This window comes from Corvus brachyrhynchos, unplaced genomic scaffold, assembly GCF_000691975.1.
Source record: "Corvus brachyrhynchos isolate BGI_N302 unplaced genomic scaffold, ASM69197v1 scaffold17, whole genome shotgun sequence".
NCBI classification, from domain to species: Eukaryota; Metazoa; Chordata; class Aves; order Passeriformes; family Corvidae; genus Corvus; species Corvus brachyrhynchos.
Window position 1 is genome coordinate 4,376,117 of NW_008240046.1, and position 24,118 is coordinate 4,400,234.

The following is a 24,118-nucleotide window of genomic DNA, read 5'->3' on the forward strand; positions in this document are numbered from 1 at the left end:
TCTGCTGACTACATTTAGAAACTTTGTACTCAGGAGCTTTGTTTCAGTTTTGGTGCTGCCTAAGTAAAGATGGCTATAGACCCACCATAAGAAATTCTGAAAACATGAATAATTGACTGCAAAGTATATTCATGAAAACTTCTTTTAAATCTTGTTTCCTCACTGAGGGTCAGACTATGTCAATATGTTTCATGCTGCCGTGAAGGCCTGTGTAACATCACAGTGTCCTGCATCCACCTTACGTACAGCTGCCCAGTATAATCTATTAGATGAGACCTCCCATGCCTCTTTTATCTTCTTTAGGAGAAGTCTATTAAGCTCTGATATTAACTAGTTAAATCCCTACACACTAAAAATTATAAGCCACAGCGTCACTTTCTAAGACAAGCAAGTTTAAAAAGTCAGGAAGTCACTGCAGCTTTAAACGCAATCTATCGGAAGCAGTTCAAAAAGGGTTTAGTCTGATGTCTTGGAAGCTGACTGTTTATGCCAGTGGAATGCTGACACAGACTTTGGTGAGCTGCAGAGATGTAGTGCCTGAAAGAAGTAGAGGAAAACAAATCATCTCACCCTTCCTGAATTTAGCAAGAGCTAAGATGGCACAGTAAGGCAAATTTTATACTTGCTGTGATATACCTAGTCTAATGACTTTAGCCAACAAACAAAGAAGAGAGACTGACAAAAAACCCACTGTGCAAGGGAAGGCAATCATCGTCCTTTCTAAATATGAAAGGCAACTGAATACTAAAATATTAATATAATATTTTAAATCTTACAGTTTAGATCAAGATACCAGTCTCTTCCCATATGCCTCCGGTTCCATATAGCTGAGCCAATAGAGCAGATCAAAGACATGGCAATAAGGATGCAGAACAAAATCAAAATCTGAATATTTGTAATTCGTTCCACATTAGACATTTTAAGAGGTGGACTTGTTGAATTCTGCAAAAGACAAAAACCAACAGTGGCTATTAAATATTAGATGAGGTAACACGGTTCTTGCTTTTCAAGTTACATGTTACTATATCCTTTTCTAAATATTTTCCCAAATACGCCATCATCATAAATGCTCTAAAAATGTTTTACTTAAAGAAAACCCACTCAGCATCTTACAAATATATGAATTAGAGCTTTAGAATTGTGTCACAAGAAGTTTAAACAATCACACAGAACACTGGTAACACCAACAGTTAACAATAAACATTAAAAACAAAGATACATACACCTTGTCAGTGCAATAGAAGACAGCTGCTAATACAAACACACTTTTTCAAGTAACTATTTTACAGATTAGAAAAGCAATAAATATGACATAAATGACCAATCTGAAATTCTTATTTTTCAACAGGTGCATCTCTGTTTTGGTATTTCAAAACACATTAGGCAAAGTAATTTCAGTATCCTCCCTCCTCATTTTGTTTTCTGGCAAGAATGATTACCTTTGCACTTGAAAGAAAGCCCCACAAGAGGACAGTTTTAGGAGCAGACAAAAATAAAAAGATAAACTATGATAATAGAACTTGCTAATAAATAGTTTTCAAAGCACAAGTTATAAGAGAGAATCAATGAATATGCTTACAAGTAGAAAAACTACTTTGGGACTAAGTGACTAAAAATGACCAGAAATTGCTTTATTTTTATTGCTTTTAATTCATATGAAAGATGCTCTATTATTGACATTTTACTACTATATTGAATCAAGCCATGTTTCTGTACCTGCATAAGTTTTGTGTCATGTCCAGTATAGACAACTATCCCGTGAACCCACTGAGTATTTCTCAACTGAGCTCCTCGTAGAAGAATCTGATCAGATCCCAATGGCACAGTACTAGAAGTAAGAAATTTTACATTTTAAAACAAAACCAATCAATGTCAATGAATAAATGTAATCAGTAGTTGCTAAAGCTAATTTCTCAAAATTTACAGGATTAATACATTAGGAACCTAATTTTCTCAGTTAACTTTTTGGGAGTTTTGACAGAGAAAATTTGACAGATAAAAACCAGGCCAAAAATCTAACTTTGCAAAAATATTACTTACCACCTAATTTTTATTATGGACTACTAATTTCTATATGGTACTACTAACCAAGCATACTGAAACTAAAAATGTCTAATTCTCCTGTGATTTATGATTACCAAGTTTTTTCCTAAATGGTCTCTTACAAAATTGATTTTCAAAAGCAATTTTCAAATGAAGTAATTTTGTGAACTCTGAAGTTAGTCCACTCTTCTAGTGAAATAAACATCCTTATGAAAACACTTATTTAACATTCACAATAATATTTCATGCGGCTTCTTTAAACTGCAAAACCAGGTATATTTTGTTCCGTTATTCTTTTAAAACTGTGTGTAGTAAAGGAGCAACATACCCTCAAAAGACATTGGAAACATTTAATTGTCTTAAATTCAGACAGCTGTCTTTATACATAAAATGTAGGTCAAGTTTTTCTTAAAATACAAAAATATTAGATAATTATTACCCTTTCCCTTGGAAAAACATGCCCTGTTTTGGTACTTTTCTTCCTATAAATACCAGCTAGCAGTTCAGATGTGTCAAAAGTACTCTAGTGTTTGGAATTTTTACCTAAGACTACTATCTCTACTTTTTTGAAAGCAACGCATTATTAAGATCACAAATTAACTGATTTAGGACAGCAACTGTATCTCTGATATATAAAATATAAAGCATCTGAAAAAGCCATTATATTTAGTAACATTTTGGGTAACTCAAAGACTATAGTCAGTCTCAGTGAGTGAGATTCAGGCAATAATTTCTTCTGGACCATCATGTCCTCTCCTCTCACACAAACTTTTAAGATTCAAACACTGCAAGTAGAATTATTGCTCTTTTAAAATTAACAGTGGCAAACAGCTTCTTGGAATCAGTTCTGGAAGAAATTAGGAAAAAAAATTCTGAAAAATATTTGAGCGCTTTTCTATAAAAACCAAACTACTAACAAACACCATTCCACTGCAACTTGGTCCACTAAACTTTCTAGGAAACTAGCACAGAGCATACTGACTGTTTAAGGAATTCTTCTCCCCAGCAATTAAGTATACCTCAGCAACTGAAATCCTGAATGATATTGCCATGGAAAACAATTTCCAGGCACAGGCACTGCATCAAAAGAAGGTATTGGAAGAGAAAACTGAAATGTAAGACATATTTACTGATATATTTAGTAATACTTACTTGTTTTCTAAATCTGAACTGTGCTGCTCATGTATTTCAAATATGTTCATATCATGGCAAAACCAGGAGACTAAATGTCCTTTCAAGTATGAAAGAAACACCTGGGGTTGAATTACTCAGGAATCATTAAGAAGAACTCCTGTTGATATCAAAGGCCGCTTCTGCACTTGTATTTATTTGCACTCCTTGATCAGAACCGTTCTAAAACTTTAGAATCATTTATCAATACAACACAGACATTTCAGTCACAGAATGGATTCCCTATCATTCTAAGAATAAATAGATATTTTCAGTCTATTAACACTAACATGAATGTCACAGAAGATGAAAGAAAAAACTTTCTAGGCTATATGCTAGTCTCCCATAGATAAATTGGAAACTTTTTGAACTGTGGACCTCCTTTGGAATGCCAAAAGGTTCTGTCTCTTTTGCTGTTAAAGGAGAGGAAAGCAGAAGTCAAAATCTTCAACTCTAAACTCTTGTACTCCTTCAAGAGTCAGGTAAGTTCCAAGACTCTTTCTACAACTTCCTGATCTTTCTCTTCATTTTCCCTCTCTAAAACCTGTGGAGAATATGTAGCAAATTCCCTTCTATTGCAGAATCCACTGACTTTTTTTTCCATCAGGACAGTGGCTCTCAAATGGATAACATTCTTCAACTTGGACAGGACTTTATTCTGAAGAGTGTTTTACTGGGAAGACAATCACAAGAGAATAGGATTCCAGACACTGGGAGTTGTCTCCAGTAGAACTGGTACAGAGACTAACATGAGATGAGAACAGACAGCAAAGCACCCAGGGGCATGGAAAGCCCTGCCAGGTGTCATGTGACTAATTCTCAACATCATGATCACGCTTCACTCTAATAAAGCAATGGTGCAATGACTTGACAGAGGCATCAAGTGTCTTATTTCCCAGCCTCAGCCTTCTTAAAGCTGATCCAACTCATCTGATTTCCCTTGTATTTTACATAAGTACTGACTCTCAACAACAGGCTTGGGTTGTTTTCAGTAAGGGATGTTCTCAATGGGGAAAGACGCTTTTAGAATACTTTCCTGGCAGAGCTGCCAAAGATATTAAGAACTAGTAATTTCTGAGACACATGTGAAAGTATACACACCAGAATGTTTTTGTTAACAAGTATACTTCACTCTTATCCAAAATTTTAAGAATGTCTTCAGGAAAACACTTACTTTAAATCTGGACAACTAGAATCTGATGGTGAGGGCACAATGCCCTCACCATTCTCTGAGCCACTGTCCAGTCACAGTTTCATATAAACCAGGCTAAAGAACTTTTCTCCTTTCTCTAGCTAAATATCTTCATGGACTAAAACCAAGCTGACATGCCTCTGTATACTCATCAACATAATAAAGAGCTGCACACTTTGGTCACATGGTTAGCTCACTCAAAGCTGAGGGTAGCAAGAAAACTTTTGCCTCTTTTAGTTCACAGATTTAGCCAAAAGGCAAAATAACTAATGGGTAATGGGTGTTCTGTCTTCTTGAATACTGGGTATCCAAAAGAAAAAAAAGAAAACCTTTTTTTTTTTTTTTTGAGTTGCTCTCCCATGAAAGGAAAAAGAAAAGACTGGAAAAGTCAATGAGATACAACATTTATGACACTCCAATGACTTATATTAAGTGAAAGAAGAGGGAGATATGTTTTCAGTATTCTCTATTGCTTTTGCAAATATGTAAAGATGGTAATGGATAAAGTGTAAATCACAACTGGACCTACATAATCTGGTAGGAAGGTCTAAAGATCTGGACAAATAAGTATGAATTAGATGAATTTGCGCTCCCTCTAACATGGACAGAAAAAGAACATATCACTGATTTTTCAGGTTGAAGGAAGGCCAGGATCCAAAAAGAGTTACTTACCTGCAATTCTTTTTCACTGAAGGTAAATATTATATTAGAGCCACACTTTTGGAACTATCCTACTGCACAAGAACTACAGGCATAATATTCCAAAACAGAATTTCTCAAATAAAAAATTGCCTGACCAGCAGATGGCGTCTTCCTACACATTCTTCAGGCATGATAGCCATCAGAATATTCAATATTTTTTTAAATCAAATTTTTAAAATTAAATTATTAGATTAAAAAGGAAAGTATGTTTTTCCTTATAGCCAGGGAGGAAGAATGAATGTGTGGATCTGTTATAACTATTACCTTCAGAGAAGAATTACAGGTAAATGTTTTTCTCTTCTTAATGACAAGTACAGTGGAATTATAATACATCCACACTCTTGCGACTGAAAACTCCCGGAATGCATCTGTAAGAAACCAGTAAATAAAAAATGGAATATTAAGGGGAAAAAAAAAAGAGGTATTTAGTAATTAGTTAGTAGTATATGTATCAGTCTAAACCCACAAACATGAACAATATTGGATATGGAGAAAGAAATAACTACTGAATAACTAAGAAATACTGTGAATCTTTGGGAATGAAGGATTCAACAATTCTGGACCTAGCAATAAATCTTCTGGGAACCCACAGAGGACTCTGAATATCAGTATTTGGTAAGCATTTAAGTATTTTAGGAATTTTTTTAAGCAGTTGTACAAGCATGTGTATTGTAAGTGCACATTTTCCATTTTTAAAGGAACATACTTTCAGTACACTAAGGTATTAAACATCTTTCAGCTATGAAATTAGAAGAATTGGTGGTATCTAGCAATGGACTCTGTTCCACTCCAGACTTAGACAAAGAGAAGAAAAGAACAATTAAAAAAAAACAGACAAGCAACCATTTCTATCCAGCTTCTGTAACAGATGACATGTTTAAGAATTGAGTTACAAGGCACATATTGCAGAACTGTCAGAATGTGATTAGCACTCTCTTCTATTATTAATACCTAATGTTTTCTGAAGGACAACTAGTAAAACAACTCGAGTTGTAGACGTTAGAAGTAAGGTTTTATGCCTCTAGTTTTTCAAGAGTAAAGTCTAGCAGAGAATAAATAGAAAAAGATTTACTATTCATATTTTAACTTCAGTAGTTTAAGATCACATAGCTATCTACTGTTAGACTGAATCTCCCAAAATTTTGTTCCTTGTATTTACATACCCATGCCCATCCAGTCTGATGTTTCCAACAAAGTCATAGAGATGTCGGTTTGGGCTCTCACATTCAATTCTGCCAGAAAGTTGCATCAAGCTTTCTGTGTCCTTTATGTCTGATGTTAGTGGCAAACCCTGTAAACAAAATTCGTCATGAAATTAAGAAACACTATCCAATAAAAAAATCTATGAATTATGAAACTGATAGTGCAAGATGAGAAAACAATCATCCCAATGGGAGTAAAATGGGCCAGCTACACTTTACTGTCACAACTGAGTGCTACAGTGAAAAAAGTCACCTTGGCATCTGAAAATACCGTGACCAAGACAGGGGTCATAATCCATCACAAAGCTCAGCAAGACTGTCCCTGCACAGCGACAGCGCACTCAGTCAAAATCTGCTATTCCCCACCTGAAGGACAATACTGGCCCCATCAGCTGCTTTCTGCAGGGCTTCTGCCTCATCATCTGCTCTCTACAAACAAAGCCAATACCCAAACTACTTATGTTTCTACCTACTTTCCCAAAGGAAAAACCTGAAAATAAAGCACAAAGAATGACTGAGGAGTACCACTCATTGCTCCACTTTTATGATGCCAATAATCCATTTTTATTCAAACCACTAAAATTTCAGAGTCTTCTAAAATGTCCATTAATGTAATAAAATGTTTTTATAAGCAATAATAGACAAAAATAGTATCAGCAATATTCTCAAAAGTGAAATACCTACCTGTCGAATTTTTAAGTTTGTCTCACCATCTAAGTTAGATGTTTCAATGTAGCACATGGCCTGTGGTTCACTATTAAGAGAAAAAAAATCCAGAATTTAAAATTATAATGGCAAAATCCATAAACTTCCTGTAATCTTGTAATACTTATTTATGCAAACAGGTTTGTCTTATCAAATCTTCAAACTAGAATAATTTACAGCCAAGTCTATAAAAATTAACAGTACATTTTCAGAGAAGTTTGCCAAAGCCTATTTTCTTAAATGAAAAATTGATAAAAGCACTGTATACAGCAAGTGTTTTATCTTTATGCATGAGATTATGATACAGACACAGCTTAGTGCATCTGTAGTGCTTACTAGAGCAGGCATCAGGAGTTTAAGATACTAAAGTTTCCTTGCAAAAGGTTTTCTTATAAAAGAAGTCTAAATTATGGATAACATAATAAGGTTTTTGAAATATATCCTCCTTCTGCCATTTCAAAAGCTTTGTTAAACTAAAAGTTTTAAGTTCATGCAGAATATTACTACTTGAATGCTTCATCCATTTGACACACACTGAGAAATTACTAAATTACTCCAGTCATGTCCCATTTTCTGGGCATAAGGACAGAACACCTACTACTTAGATTTAAGACAGAAAGAAGTTTTGATTTTGAAAAGGATCAAGTAAGTAATAAATCCCCTTAAAACATAAAAGAATAAAGGTTTACTCTCTACACGTTAAAGCTTCTAGTGTTTTCCTTCCTTCTAGCATGAAATTTGAGTGTCAAGTGTTTTTAAAATTTTCTTTATTAATGCAACAGTGGCTGCTGATAAGTGACAATTTTAGATTATTTGCAGGATAAGGTTAAGGAGGCAATTCTAACACAATTTTGTGAAGTACAAGCATTAAAATGTGACAAATTATCATAAGGTGCTTTCAGGATACTGTTTTATTCTTGGCAAACTTTTCTAAAAATATAAATAACTTTAATTTAGCCTGTTTGGATAGCAACACCTGTGGAAGATACTTTCACAATTCCAACATTTTTATTAGTTGACAATAAAAACCAAACAATATTTTTGTAAAGCACTTTTAAAACAAACTAAGGCAGCAAAGACATTTCAAGTGAGACACATGCTTAATTGCAACAACTGTAGCAGATTACCGTGACCTCCAAAGTAAATTACAGTTAGATCAAGGCAGGCCCATTGATTGGTTAGGGAAAAATAAAGTGTGGTAAGAGTACGGACAATAGCATAAAGCTGACATGTCTAACAAACATGCATTTTGTCACAATACACAAGAACAATGCTGCTTTTACCACCACATGCAGCAGAGATTGTGCAACATCCAAGTTTGTGCAGAGGGTCCTCTACCAGTCCTACCAATGTTAAACTATATTCTTTGCTGAAAATAGTGAGTTGGTAGAAACATGTATATTCATTCCTCTTAAACATATATTTACCCTGGTGTTTAACTGTGTTATTCAATGACCACTTGTTTGATAAAATTTCATGGCGGTAGCATAAAAACCAAGAGGAGTGAAACAACTTTAATTTCTTGGAGTGTTATTGTGTATTTACACTTCAATGATTTGTATCATTTTATCAACTGAACCCTTTCTAATTTTATAAATATGTAGGTTTTGTTGAAGAAAGGTGAATAGCAAAGCAAAGATTATCAACATGGCAGTGTTATTCATATTTGGTATATGAGGACCCACATACACGTATGCTGTGCAACTACTTTATTCTAACCTTGATGACAGACTGATGAGATCAGCTGGGAGATGTTCCCCATTGGTCACTTTCACTACTTCCCCTACTGCCACCTACATATCCCAGTTTGAAATGATTAGAACAGAAAAATAAGTGACAGGGAAAAAAAAACAACAAACAAAACAAAACAAATGAACAAAGACAAAAAGACAGAATTGGAAATTATTATTCAAACAATACATGTTAATTAAAATGTCTGATGACAATTTTTTCAAAATCTATTTTAATCAGGTCAGAAAGAAAAGAGCTAGAACACTTTCATTTTTACTCAAGTCATTTATTTTACTGTAAGGCACAAACTTTAAGCTGCAGAACACACTGACATTTTACTGTAAACATGAAAACCTGTTACGCTTATTTCTCAACTGACCAAGTTTCTAGCCACTCCATATATCAATTAAAAAATTAAAGCCACAATAGATTTTCCACCAACTTTTCTGAAGAGCCAAGTAACAAGTACCTTTTCTATGTACACATGCTGAAAATTACTTTTTCTTTTTTTCCAGTTTCATAAATTTCTGTGTACACTGAACTAGCAAGAACCATGCAGAATTAAATCTCAGAGGTTTGCGTCCTTCCATCCTAAGAGATTATAGTTTCCCAAAATAATTAGGATCCTCTTGTTCTCTAGAAACTGCTATTGCTGGTGAAAAGAACCCAGTACTATTAGTTTGAATTAAAACCAGGCCCACAGACTCTCATTGCTTTTGGAACCTAAAATGTAACTGGGCATCAGTGAACACCTGAAAGCAAAATTGATGAGAGTCTTCCTGAGGAATACATGGCCACATGGAGATGAGAGATGGCGGACAGCATATGCCAGTATGCAGGCAGAATTAGAGGTCATGTAGTAGTACAGGGTTCTCTCCAGGAAGGAAGGCTGAGACAGGATCCTAGTAGTGTAACTAGGGAAGAAGTTTTAGCTGGAAGAAATGCCTGAACTGGGCCTAGAAAAGCAATCACGATTCAAAGAGTCCACATTGCAAACTTGATCCTAGAAGAAAACCTGACAGGAAAATTCAGTGTAAGTAATGGTCAAAGTTGGACACACATAGTGTGTTCTAATAAGGGCACTAAAGAGGGGCTAAAGAAAGTGGAAACAGTCCTGACCAAGTCCAGTAGCAGCTAACTAGTATTTCCACTGTCAACTCATGACATAAGATTCCTTCAGGGGGTACAAGGATTGCAAAGTAGGCTTTTCAGGAAGTTGGTACTTTCCTGTGTGTAAACCACAACTGTGGTACAAGTGTCCTCCAAATTCGAAAGGGCAAAACCGCGAAGACACCTAGGCATAGACTCAGATTTAGGGGATTACTCAGGAAGATTATGAAGAAGCTGCTCTGAGAGGACGTACTCTGTTCCACCTGCAAGACACTGTAGTTAGCATGACAGAAACTATTATCAGGCCAATAGAACAAGTGTCCTTGCTGCAAGGTATATTGCCTACAAAGATCTTGGTGGAGAAGCACCATTAAAATTTATAAATGCTTCTCAAAGTACAGACGTAAAAGGTTTACAGAGGACACTCGATACAAGCTAAGTTATGACTAACATTAGCACTGAAGACAGACTGTGGGGAAAATTTACAATATTACCTGGCAACTACTTTACACTTGATAATAATTTAATAGAAGTGTTTTAGAAACAGCTATACTTAATTTCGAGATAAAATGGAAGACAGAGAAACAGTGTTCTAGTCTATACCACAGTCTGTCAACAGAAACGTATAGAATCCTAACTTTATTAACTGTAGGCATGAGTGGATTAATTAACTTCAGTGGGGTCATAAAGGGTTTTTACCTAAATCATAGTCATACACATAACATTTCTGCTTGTGCCAGAAAAAAAAATTACAGTACATTCACATTTAAATAATATTCATTGAAAAGGATTCTTAGAATATGTTGTCTGTTGACCTGATCAAATAGATGTTGAAAAACGTGCATCTTCCACTTAAGATGTGGATTTCTTAAATAAAACTGTCCAAGGAAATGATGATAAACAACCTTTGATTGTCCATGTAAAAAGGGTCACAGCATGACATGCTAAAAATTAAGTCTTGCTTTCAACTGATGAAATTATTCATAATATATGTATATTAGATAATAAAGTGAATGTTCAGACAGTGCTAATTTGATGAATCACGTATTGTGTTCACTTTTTTCCTGATTCAATTATCAAACTGGAGACTATATAATTTAAAAACTATTTCTGTTCCCTGTAATATATCCATTTTGATTTACTTATGGGATGAAATTTGTTGGGTACATACCGAAAAGCCAACATGGTTAAATATGGCAGTTGAGGTCCAATTTTTAGACAGAGAATCAGCCATTTTTGTATTATATCCAGCAACAAAATAACATACTACATTTTTCTTAGGGATAAATTGAATGCCAGTGTAATTCCAAAACTGCAATTGTCACAGTTTAAAAAAAAAAATTGCCTGAAATGATAAATGACCAAATGAACAAAAGACTACACTTCAGAACAGCAGCACTTTTGTTTATTCTTTATTTCCTTGGAGCAATTACAAATAAATAAATAAATGCAGGGTAGAGAAACCAGCCTCTACACTCTAAGCATCAGTGGGCATCTCTACCTTGATGAGAGCAGTACAGTGTCAGCAGGTATATACTCTTTGCCTTTTATTATAACTATATCTCCAACATCTACCTGAAAGAAAACTGGGAATTGGTTAATGGTCTCAAACAAAATGTATTATCCCCTTGTTTTAAGCACAGTAAATATTTACCTGCTGAAGTTGTTAGCAAAACTGTTAGAAACTCACACACTTAGAGAAGTTAGATTGTACAACTGGAGTTCCGTCAAAAGTTATTGTAATTCTTTGGAAATCTAATCTTTAATAAGCCTAATTAGCCAAATAAGCCTAATCTTTAATAGCCTTCTTCTCTATGCAGTTCTTTAATTTTGCTGGTTTTGTAAAATACTTTACTGAAAGACTGAAGTTAGTTAAAGAAGAAATTAATATCACCTAAGAGCATAGTTTTCTTGCATCACACTATATCCTTGCTTCTTCAAAGGTATAAGCCAGTCATCTAAACCTTGCCTCCAAATTACGGTGGGTCAAATTTTCTTCAAGTTTTCAGGTATGGAAACCACTAAAACTAAGTGACTAGATGGTAGCATAACATTTAGTTCTTGAAAGATACCTTTAAGACTCCCTTCCTAATCACTGCATAAAAGTCTTTAAAGTTCTCATGATTTAAAATAATGAAGTTCAACAAAACCACAAAGTAACTAGTTTCCATAAAGAAGTTTCTGCCTTGGCAAACCAAATAATACTAAGGAAGTGAGTCATTTTGCCACAGCCATCATATTATTCAGCTTATTCCCACTGAACTTAAAGTCCACCAGTTTGGACTCATGCCATCAAAACTGACTTGACTTCAAAGTATGTTTTCAGAGACAAATATCAACAAACAAAAAATAAAATACAAGAGATTATACATTTCCCATAATACCAGCTATTTTTTATCATTAACAATTACTTTGAGAAATAAAAAAAATATTAAATACACATTACCCTCTAAAAGTAACCAGTAAAGACACACACCTTTTCCCAGTGGACAATCTCCCATGCACCGTTTCGTAGTACTAAAAAAAAAGGAAAAAAAAAAAGAATTTTCCAGTCATACAATCTAACTGCACTTTACAGGTACGTGCTAGATTCCTTACGAAAAGCCATATAGAAACATCTCATTTACATAATATTTTACAGCATGCCTTGTTTCTGTGAATTCAGATCAAGCATTTCAAATATATAGCACATATTCTTTATAACAGTTTTTGTACCATTGAATCTTATTACAAAGTCAGTCAGAACCTTTTACAGGGCTTGAGAATCAAATAAATCTGATATAGATTTTCTGATAATGTATTTTCCAAAATAAATCAGTAACTGGAATAGAAAGTTGCAAAGTTAGAAAGTTATGAAATTATTGGGGGGGGGTGGGGGTAGGCGAGAGGCATATATTCAAGGTTCATAAAAAGTGCCAGGAGGCTCAGAGTTTATCTATTCTGCTGTTACTGGCATATCAGAGAACTTTAGGATCACTACTGTCTCCTCCTCCACAAATATACTGAAAGTATCCCATGCTATTTAGAGTAGTATTTAGTATAGATTTTCCCTGGTAGTAGCAATTAATATTAATATAATTAATATTGCAACCACATTCCACTATTCTAGTTTTAAGTGTTACTATTATGATACAAAAAACATGCCTTGTTGCCAGTTAATTGCCTAGATTGTGTTTTCAGAGAATAATAAAGGTAACTTTTTTCTAGCCCCAGTTACTGAAGCTGGATGTGCAAAAAGAAAAAGAAAACATATTGCTGTGTATCAATACTCAGATAACTTTAAGAGATTGTTCCCCTTCACTGTGTCTTCCAGCTTTCATGGCACCAACCAGATGAAAGAACTGATGAGAATTAAAAATACACCTTGCATCAATCCAGACAACTAAGTTTCACAAATAGTTACAGTACAATAACTGTCACTGGAGTTCTGCAGGTCTGAAATGTAAGTACGTCCCCAGATGTGGCCAGGGGCTTCGTAAGAAGGGGCTTCTGGCTGTAGAGGGAAGGTCCCGTCCTGCCATCACCCCATGCCAAGGTGTGTGCCCTCGCTGCTTTATGCATGCTGCCTCCAGGGTTTGCTGCACCTTTTGATGAGCCAGTTTAACCCACTACATGGAAGGACACTATCATTTTTCCTTTCTGGATTTGTTTCTGGCTGGTTTAACTGGTTAAAATCAGCTCACAAACAGATGAGTCAGACTCACGAAAACATGCTGAGCCACCTGAAATCTCAAGAGTACTCTCACCCTAGCATGATCCGGTAAGCTTTTAAACACAATTAACATACACTAACATTCAGGTAAATCCATTTTCACACAAGAAAAAAAAGAAGTGGTGTTGCTATGCATCTTTTATGTAATGGTTAGAGAACTTGCACCATAAAGCCTTCTGCAGCCTGACTTTCGCATTTGTATCTCCCACTTTTCAGCTGTCTCTAACATAATTTCAAAAGCATGTTCCATCTGCCCTATAGAAGGCTACTTCACCACATTGCAGAAATGCAGATTTCATCCTGTCAGAACGTCTGATGGTGTCCTGCTGTGTTGTATAGGTATTCAGCCTGAGGCAACAAAAATCATCCCCAATGCAGCCTAATACATCCAAATCCTCTGCAAAAGCTTTTTTATAGTAATAGAAGTTTAGAAAGTTAGTTACCTAAGATTAACTGAGATACAGATCATCATTAAGGAACAGAAAGTTGAACGGGGACCCGTAGACAGGATCTACACATGCACATGTCATTTCACTAACAATTTTGTGTGTTTAAAGGGCAACCAAAGGTGTATATACAACATACTATGCACATCGCTGCTTTTCAGGGTCACAGAACTGCTGAACACATGAAAGTAAAGTAAGAGAGTGCCATACTGATTAACTTCTAAGTTATTGATTTGACAATAGATTTTATTTGACAATACATTTAAAAATTGCTTAGTCAGGATGCTAGGATCAATGCTGCACTTATGTGAATCCTGCATTAGTTTAAGAAATGTGTTTCTCAGTGCTAGCAATATTTATCCTCATCACACATTTAACTTCCAAGATACTCTTCTGCATGCATGGAACATTTGGCAATCTTAGGAACAGTTACCAAAGACCCAGATGAGAGGTAACCAAGAAGAAGAGTCAGAGAAGAGAGTAAAACAAGCCTTTTATTAAAACTTTGTACACTCTAGACAAAAAGAAAAATTGAAAAGGCCTTTTAAGATTTCACTGCCACCAAAACTGTTTGTAATCTCAAAAGCTATGAGTGGCTGATGAAAGAATTTTGGATGTCGACATTTAACTTTCCTTTGTTTTTTATGTATCTGTTTCTCCAGGCCTGGCCTCTGGAGATTTCTATTTCCTGTGCTTTCAGTCAATAGTTTTGTCTCCCTATCCTAATCTCTCCATACCTGCTACTGAACAGTAGTTTCTACATGCTCAATAGTTTCCTAAGTTATCTTGCCCTCCAATCCCCCATAAATTTTACAGTTAAGATTTACATACAATTTATGTAGGCTTTAAAATTTATGTTTCCAGTATTTAGCAGTGCTACACAATTGTTTATCTTTAACCAATGACTACATTTCTCCCCAAAAAATTAAGGTTATTTTCATTATATATTTAAAAGGATTCCATGTAAGATTTGTCTCTGTGGTATTTTTCATACTTTCTGCAATCAAATTCACATGACACTCATTCCTCCTCCTGTTTATAAAAACAGGTCTATTTGCATCAAGAGAGGTCTACCTCAGAACAAATAACACGAAAAACTGAAGAGCAGCAAAGCAGGAACCTAAACTCTTGACTTCCTACCTGATAAATGTGTTTAGGACATACTAATATCTCCCTCACTTTTTGAGCTAAAATAATCCTGATTTAATACTACTTTTCTTTATCAAAATCTATTAAAAAAATCACATGCCAGTGTTTTGGTTAGGGTACATTGGCTAAATATCTCATCACCTCTAATCAAACTGTTTCATTGATTTCATGAAAAAAACCCAACAAATGAAACCCAAAAGAACTCCATTAGTCTTTATCCACAGTTTTGAACCAGCACAGGAAGAAAGTTCTATTTTTTGATGCTTCCTTCCTATTGCTGGCTGAAAAAAATTATATGTGTACTCAGAAATGCAGATTTTTAATTATAATGTAGGCCCATTAAATATACAGGTGATTATGATCTTTTAACAGTGACATCATCACCTGTGCTAAATGAGTAAATGTTCAAGTTTCTTAGGAACCTCAAAACCTTAATCTAGAACATACTCTATTTTGTGGGGCTAATGTCATTGCAAATTATTATTTCAACTGTTTACATTACAAACTTTGAAGTAATCTGAACATGCAATTTGCCACTCAACTACATGTCAGCAGTTCAAATTATATAACGACCATGTGAAAAAATGCAAACCCCCACAAAAAAAGGTTAAAAAAATTTCCTACCTTGAGTTTGTTTCTTGTTCACCGCATTATCAGCTTTGTGCCTTTTCTAAATTAAAAATGAAGAATGGTTAAAAGATTTCTGTTGATAAGATAAAGCTTTCATACTTCTAATAAAAACCACCTCTATTAGCCCCTCCCTCTCATCTACTCAGTAAACCAACAAAATGTTTTAACAGGACTATTAATTACTTGGGTAGTTATGAACACCAGGAAAGTCACACCAAGTTCCAGGCTAATTGTGTTGTACTACAATATCCTGTCCTGTGGGCAATCTCTATCTAGACAAGTTCCTTATGTAAGGAACTGGTGCATTTCAGTACAACTTTGCCCTTTCCTGGAACTGGGAGATGATTCTACCAGAGCAAAGATCATGGAACAATTCTTCATCTAAGTGTCTCATACAGACATCTGAAGTCAGGCAATGACTGTGTAAACATGTGTTTACATGACTCCACTTCTACAAAGCTGCCTGCAGACTTCAACAACCCTAACAAACAGACAAAAAGTCGACAGCACATCCCTCCAAACAGGCCATGATGCCCCTCAGTTTTAATACAGCCGTGAGAAATCTTTCCACAGTAATCCTTTGATACAACTATTAACAACCAGCATTTTCAAGGTATGACCAAACTCAGATACAAAAAGCTTAGGAGAGTACTAGTTTAAACACACTATTTAGGACTCATGAACTCAGTTCTTCCTGAGCAGGAATATGTTTTAGAAAATTAATTTAAATAGAATTAAATGGTTAGGTACACTTTTTAAACAGACATTCAGATTTCATGCCTTTGTGATACAAACAAAATTAGAAGCCTTCTTGTAAAATGAAAGAAAAGTAAGTCAAGCTACTTGAGTGATTTATTGCCAATAAAACGTTGATATGATTCTGAGCTAGCAGCTCTTAAAAGGCCACCTTATAATTTTACAAAATTGACATATTATTTTTACCAGATTTTCACAGATTACCAGCAGATTCTCCTTTCAAAAAGATGGCTGACTGCACAGATAAATAACCCCTGCTCAAATGGAAAGCGTAACTTGACCAAAGCAATCTCTATTTGCCCACAGGGTGAATGTCCTCCATTTTGAAAAGGTTAATGTGCAGTGTTTTCTGAGGTATGATGGGTGAAAATCATCGAAAAAAACAGCTGACAATCTAGCATTGCATGTCACCAATCTTGCTAGCACTTTTAAGCATATATGGAAAACACATGCTGCTCATGAATAGTATCTTCTGCTAATGTCTTTCTCTTATTGGTATTTCATTCCAGAAAAAGAAACATTTGGTTCTTGAGCTGAAAGTATTATTTTGATAAGTACATTTATTGATATCAATATACAAGGTTCCCATCCAAAAGCTTTAATATTAGATGAAGATTATCATTCCTGGAAATCCCAGGTATCTCACTGTGTAAAAAAACTGAGATATAACGAAAATTAACGGTTAAGGGAAAACACTTTGAATATTTTACTAGGCAGAAGGTGGTCAGCTTTCTCATCAAAAGCCAGTACAGCTGTACTGGTTTCAGGCATCTCTGTAGCATTTGGTAATGAGAACTTTATTTAGCTGATATATGCAAAACCCACTATACCCGATCCCTGTCTTTCTCCCCTGCCACACCAAACTGTACACTTCAAGTTACAAAGAGCAAACGGTAGAAATAAATAACAAAAGAAAAGTGACGAGATGAGATACTTTAAAAAGGACACTTTGTACAGTAGCAGCAGCCTCAGTTTTATATTTGCCTAGACTCTGACAGATGGTGTAAGTCCGTAAGCATTAACTGCAGAATGGTTAAAAATATCCGAAAGAACATGAATTGATTTTACAGCTTTTTTTCAAAAGGGGTTTTGTTTATGTAAAGAGAAAGCAACAAAGGCATTTAAGGCGAAACTGACTGTAAGGCAGCAAAAACTGGAAACGCCAAATAGAAGAAAAATATTTAATAGAAACCTCATTGTGTCTTGCAGGACCACTCAACTCTGTGACCCAGGAGCTTCGTACAATCTAGGGGGCCTGTATCTTGCCTACCATCCATTGACTGAAGTAACTGAGAAGAAAGCTGAGTTGACTGTATCAATAACGGCAGCATGTGACCAACCACCCTCCATTCCAAACCTCCTTTGCAGCTCAGCACTCTTCCTCTTTGCCACTTTCTGCATATACATTGTAATTCTGCTCAAACACCATAAATCTGATGTTCCCAGGGAGCTTACTATTTGTGTGCAAGGAAAGACTACACTACTTGCAACCCTTTCCAAAACTCAAGAGAAGAGCCCACAAACAGGAACACTTTTCCTCTAGTGGACAAAAGGCACTCTGCTGTATCATGACATATCTAATGTCCTGTCCTTCTTATAACACAGCTGCAGAACTAAAATAGAACAAAAGCAGATGAAGAAATTCTCAGCATCTAGAGTGATTTGGTAAATAATTAAGATTAATTTAATTCCTTAGATACAAAAGACATAAATTAAAAGACTCAATTATTTTAAGTAAGTTAGAGAGATAGGTTTCTGTCATATACTTTTAGTTAAAGAGAGGGCAGGAAGGTACTTGGAAAACCCCAACATCTTTTGTATGAAGTGAAACAGAGACTGAAATTCCTTTCTGTCCCCTTAAAATAAAATAAGACAGAACGGACACTTCTGTGTTGACAATGTCGCAGCTCTTTTGAAGTTTTCTTTCAACACAAGAAGAAAGCAAAACAACCACTACCACAGACAGTGAAGGAAAGAGCCTAGGAAAGCCTGGCAGAGGTAGAGGCACCTGCCTAACAAGGACCAATTCTATTTGTGTTCCTGGCCATCAGGAGTCAGCAGATCACTAAGATATGAAATGCTAACAGTAAATTGCACTGGACTGGAGCAACAGGAAAAACTGAAAAGGCCTATTTCCCTTGCTGTCTACAAAACCATGAAAAGTCACAAGAGCGAAACGAAGGATTTTATGCATGTGACGTTAGAAATAAAGAGGTAAATCAAATGCTTGGACCTGGATTTGACAACTGGGAAACACTTTCATAACATTATAAATGAAAAATACGATAACTATTTACAAAACACTGTTATTAAATACTTACAATATCCTCTATTATCTCCTTCACCGCAGCTACAGCTAAAATAAATAAAAGAGGAACCAATGTTGTGTAGCGGCCTGTTGGTGACACATCTGGTATTTGCTATTAAAAAAAAAAGGAGAGAAAAATATTTTGCATTGCTGGTTGAAAACATTTTTAATACAAGAAACAGTACTCTCTGTGCAAATAAAGACAAGTGAATTCACTTTTTAGACATGGTGTTTATTATTTCCAAGAGAGGTTTATAGGCTTTAATTCAAAAGCAGCTGATAAAATTAAAGAACATTTGCATTTTAAGCAGTGTAGTGTTCAGTGGTACTTTTTCCAGAGGTTTTAGTGTTTGCAGAATATTCACCTTCCTTTTCTGTGTTTACAATTGAATTAAAATACATATTTATAAAATGTAGCTAAACTTTCCAGTTTAGATTTTTGTTAGAGTGTACACTAGTCCAAGGAATTTTTGCTTTTTTACAGTTTTAATCTCTTAAGAGATATTTTTAATCATATTAGATATTAATTGACAAATTTCAAATAGCTGCTTTCTGCCAGACTAATGTAAAAAACCCCATTTTTGCTAACCAGGTATGAGCACAGGTGACACAAGCAAATGTACGTAAAGTAGATTGTGAGAAAATGCAGCTGCTTATGTGATATACATGGATGGTTATCCATAATTATCTTTATATTGATAGAATTCTTAATGGCAACACTGATAGTTGAAAAGATTGCTGCCTTAACAGACTTACTATGGGTAATGCAGTGCAATGACAATAACAGCTCTGCAAGAAAATGATACACTAACTAGTGGTGCCTCAATGTGGTTAAAAGAGACCCTCAATTTATCATAAAATGTTTTGAAAAACAGCCAAGATTACTTATGAATTATATACATTTCTTTTTGCTACCACCACACTGTACTTCTGAAAGAAAAGAGGATGTTGTATGTACATATGCTATGTTTCTTGTAAGACTAATACAGATTTATCTTCCAGGTTACTGTAGATGTTTTTCAAGGAATTAAATGGAAATGAGGCAGAAAGTTCCTGTTCAGCAAGTGACTATATGCTGCCTACAGAGGAAAGGGATCCATCACTTCTCCAGCTATTCCCACCTTTTCATTCCTTCCTAATGTATGTCCAAATTCCCATTCCAACTGCACGTTATTTTGCAGGCAAAATCTGAAAGCAAAAGGGTCACCAGCCTGTACTCCAATTCCATTATTCTCTACTTCCTTCTCCTGACAATGCAGTCTCACTGATAGCCTGACATGCTAGCGGGCTTTAAAGTCCTAACACTCCACTTCCTTACACTTCTGAAACCTCGTATTCTGTGTCTCTAGCTTGAGGTGCACAGTGGCACCACAGGGAACACTGCTGGACCACTGGATTAACCTGAGATGCCAGACGGGGTTAGCAGGATATTTATTCAGAAGCCACAGGCTTCCAGGCAGAAAACCTAATGAAACCCTGAACTTTTTTACCCCCAGGAAACAGTGTAAGCTACTTATGCAGGTGTATCATAAGACTGTCCCAAGCACTTAAAGAAGCAAAGAAATCAGAGTAAGGACAGAGGAATAAACTTCGACTTGCAAAAACATTTGAAGTGAGGAAGAAAAAAATACATATGGCAGTTTATGTGCCATTTTTCAGTAATTTTTGTTTGGTATGTCAACAATGGCCTCCACAACAGACAAATCAACACATTCTAAACAATGCATTTGAAATCGTGCAGAAAATGTGGTTTTATCAAATATGTCTGAAATGAAGAACTAGTCAATGGTAATTACAACTGCACCTGAACACAGTTCAATTTTTCATTTACATTAGCTAATGCATTGAAAGAATAGTATACAGAAACCCCACAACTTGCTTTATCAACTTGAGCTGTCGCAAAATTAAAATATTCTGATAGATAGGCAAAATGTTATGTACTTCTTCAAAAAAGTTTCAGTAAGCTGGGTGAAGAATTTCACTTTACAAATATACCTAATGAAGCTACAGTGGCGATAGGAAAAAGACTGTGTGCTTCATTCCGAACCAGTACACTGACTAGCTGGTTTACAGGAAATAATTGATGTAGTACTGGACTGCATAACTGGTTTTCTTTGTCCAGGCTCAATTTCAATCTTTATCTCTAAGAATAAATAATCACTTCCCCTCAGCTGCAATTCCTGTCCCTCAAAAGAACCTGCAGGAATAAAGTTCATAGACTTCAGGATTTTAAACAGTACCCTCTAGAAGAAATGCCAACTACAGGTAACAGTTTTCTGTATATGCCAGATATTTTTAAACAGAATTTTCTTTTCACAAGACTTTTTCACCCAACAGAATTTCAGCTATACTTAACCTGTTTTATAGAAAAATCTTTGTGTGCATGCTGTTACCTCCAAGGACTAAAAAACCCACAAACCCAAGCATTTTATTAAAGATATGTCTACATGATACAGCTGTTCTGATAGGCCAGCTAGCTTGGAAAGAACAGTACAGAAACCTTAGTATCTCAGTATCTCTGTCTGTAATATAAATGCTCTCTTAGCGCATTTAAAATATTAGAATCTTAGTGTTGATCTTACCTGAAGCAATGCAATAAAAAGAAAAAATGCATTAGCAGCTCTTCTGAACTGGGAATAAAGGAACCTTGGCAGGAATGTGATTATGTTGTACTTTGCAGTGCTGAGAGGAAGAGACAAAAACACACGCTATTATTACAGTACTAAAAATTCTTCAAATGTATTATTTCCATCTCAGTTATACAAACTTTCAAATGAAACAGTTTGCTTTTTGATTTTAAACTGATAAATATTGGATATTAAGTGTGCTTCTGCTAGGCTGGAAGAAGAAAATATAATTTATCCTAGCAAAACAATCTCCGCTAAGCTATCATCACAAATGTTTGAACTCTCAGCTCTGTGTCAGCCTGTTACATCTGTTTAAGAACTGACCACCACCATCTAAGAGCCTAAAACAATCATGCCAAAACCTTTTAAGCAAAAGATTTTAAAGAATATTTTAACTTCTTTTTAAATCAGTCATATTTACTTTGACCTTGCACAAAATAGTCAATACAAGGGGCAATGAATGTGTCTTGCAAAAGACCTCAACACTGTCAAGTAACCAAGCAAAAGACAGAAAGGCAAGTTGTATACACCAAGAAACATCATAAAAAGTTTCTCAGGGTAATGGAAAATCCTGCCACATTATTCCCAATGTCTACAGAATTTCTGCACATTATCAAACGTACCTTCAGAAAACATACCTACTTGGGACAGAGGTATCTTTGCCATTCATTTCCTTTGAATTTTAACAACAGAACTGAGGATGTTATCAGATCTAAACACACATTATTTATGAGTATTTACTGTATGACTGAAAATTCATCAAAAACAAAGAAAGAACCACAGCATAAACCATCAGCAAAGTCCCTAAAGCCTGAACCTGAAATTGAAAACTAGTCTCATAGGCAACCACAGCATCTTTGTTACTGGCTGGCTGAAAAAGCCAAGTGTTTCCAAAGCACAAACAATGCTGTGCTCAAGCACAGTACACCTGCATCAGCATTCAGCTACCACAAATAGGTTCAAAGATGAACTGAACTGAAACCTGAAGAACAAACCTGTCCTCTAGGGACATGCTGATGGTACAGCTGCTTTACAGCTGTACCGTCCCCACCCCATTCTTAAAAATTCAGAAGGTCAGATTTGTAACTGAAACAGCTTACTTGTCTCCTCAAGTGTCTAAGACTGTCATTGGTGGCCAGTGGAAATGACAGAAATGGAATAAACTAAAGCTTTTCAATTTTGCTATTCATCATGCAGTGTTCTAGTGTTTTTGTTAATACCTGACATGGTTATTGCAGAATCTGGTTGGCTGGGGCTGATTGATGAATATAGTTCTCACTTCCTCTTGATCAGCTAGGGAAGTTTTCTCTGAAACATCCTCTGTCTTCTCATAGCCTGTAAAAACACAGCATGTTTTCTATATAAAGAGGTTTACTTACACAAAATTCAAGGCACTTCATGAGACAAAAGGGACATTTATTGTGAAAGTGAACCCAATGTATTTGCATTTCTCACAAGTCATGACCCCTGAAAAAACAAGAAAGTCTTTTTTATATAGTCAAGATGCTCAGTAAAAATCTACACTCCCCACAGACCATATTACCTTGCAAAGATCACTGAGAGCAGCCTAACAGTGAGACCTGCCAGTTCCCTCTGCACTCGTGATTGCATCTTATTCGATCCCACGGACTTTTGTTCTGCCAGTTTGTTTAACTGTTCCCTAAACTTGTCCTTCTCCACCAAGGTAAATCTTTTTTGTTTCAGTCTTTCCAACGGGTAGCAGCAACCTGTGGTTCCTGAAGGCTGACCTTATCATTAGAGACTAAAGGGGAGAAGACACTGTTTACTGCATTCTATTTTTTGCTTCCAGCTTCCCTGCAGCATGCAGCCTAGAGGCCCCACCTTTCCGACAGTCATCATCCATTTGCAAGTCACTCACCAGGTTAAACCCCAGGTAGGCTGCGACTTTGTCAGCTAAACCCATCTCTCTCTACTCTTCTACAGCCACCTGTTGCTGCTTTGACCTTTTGTATGTTCCCCTTTTTACACTTGAGCTTTGTCAGGGACTCCTTGCTAATTCATAGAATCATAGAATGGTTTGGGTTGGAAGCGACCTTAAAGATCATGTAGCTCTAACCCTCCTGTCATGGGCAGGGAACCTTGCAGTCAATCAGGTTACTCAGAACCCCATCCAGCCTGATCTTGAACACTTCCAGGGATGGGGAGTCCGCGACCTCTCCAAGGCCTTAATATCCTTGTAGTAAAGATTTTCTTTCCAATACCTAATCTAAACCTACCCTCCTTCAGATTAAGGTCATTCCGCCTTGTCCTATCACTACATACCCTTGTGAAAAGTTCCTCTATAACCTTCTTGCAGGCCCCCTTTAGATACTGGAAGGCTGCTAGAAGGTCTCCTCGGAGCCTTCTTTTCTTCAGGCTGAACAGTCTCAACTCTCTCAGCCCATCTTCATAGATGTATTCCAGCCCTGTGATTAACTTAGTGGCCCTCCTCTGGACTTGCTCCAACAGGTCCATGTCTTTCTTATGCTGGGGGCCCCAGAGCTGGATGCAGTACTCCAGGTGGGGTCTCACAAGAGCAGAGAAGATGGGCAGAACCACCTCCCTTGACCTGCTGTCATGCCTCTTTTGATGCAGTCTAGGACGCAGTTGGCCTTCAGGGCTCCAAATGCACATT

At 36.0% G+C, this 24,118-nt stretch overlaps 1 protein-coding gene across 1 annotated transcript in view; it reads right to left on the bottom strand.

Annotated features, from left to right (window-relative positions):
- ATP8A1 (ATPase phospholipid transporting 8A1) overlaps positions 1–23,407 on the bottom strand; it is a 101,167-nt gene extending 77,760 nt beyond the window's left edge. The window contains exons 1-11 of the mRNA XM_017744293.1: positions 23,326–23,407; positions 22,704–22,818; positions 21,439–21,538; positions 18,870–18,968; positions 15,787–15,832; positions 12,332–12,372; positions 8,734–8,807; positions 6,994–7,063; positions 6,271–6,398; positions 1,717–1,828; positions 777–942 (exon numbers count right to left, since the gene is read on the bottom strand). Of these exons, the coding sequence (XP_017599782.1) occupies positions 777–942; positions 1,717–1,828; positions 6,271–6,398; positions 6,994–7,063; positions 8,734–8,807; positions 12,332–12,372; positions 15,787–15,832; positions 18,870–18,968; positions 21,439–21,538; positions 22,704–22,818; positions 23,326–23,407 (1,033 nt within the window). The remainder of the gene's footprint in view (positions 1–776; positions 943–1,716; positions 1,829–6,270; positions 6,399–6,993; positions 7,064–8,733; positions 8,808–12,331; positions 12,373–15,786; positions 15,833–18,869; positions 18,969–21,438; positions 21,539–22,703; positions 22,819–23,325) is intronic.
- Between the last annotated feature and the right edge of the window lie 711 nt (positions 23,408–24,118).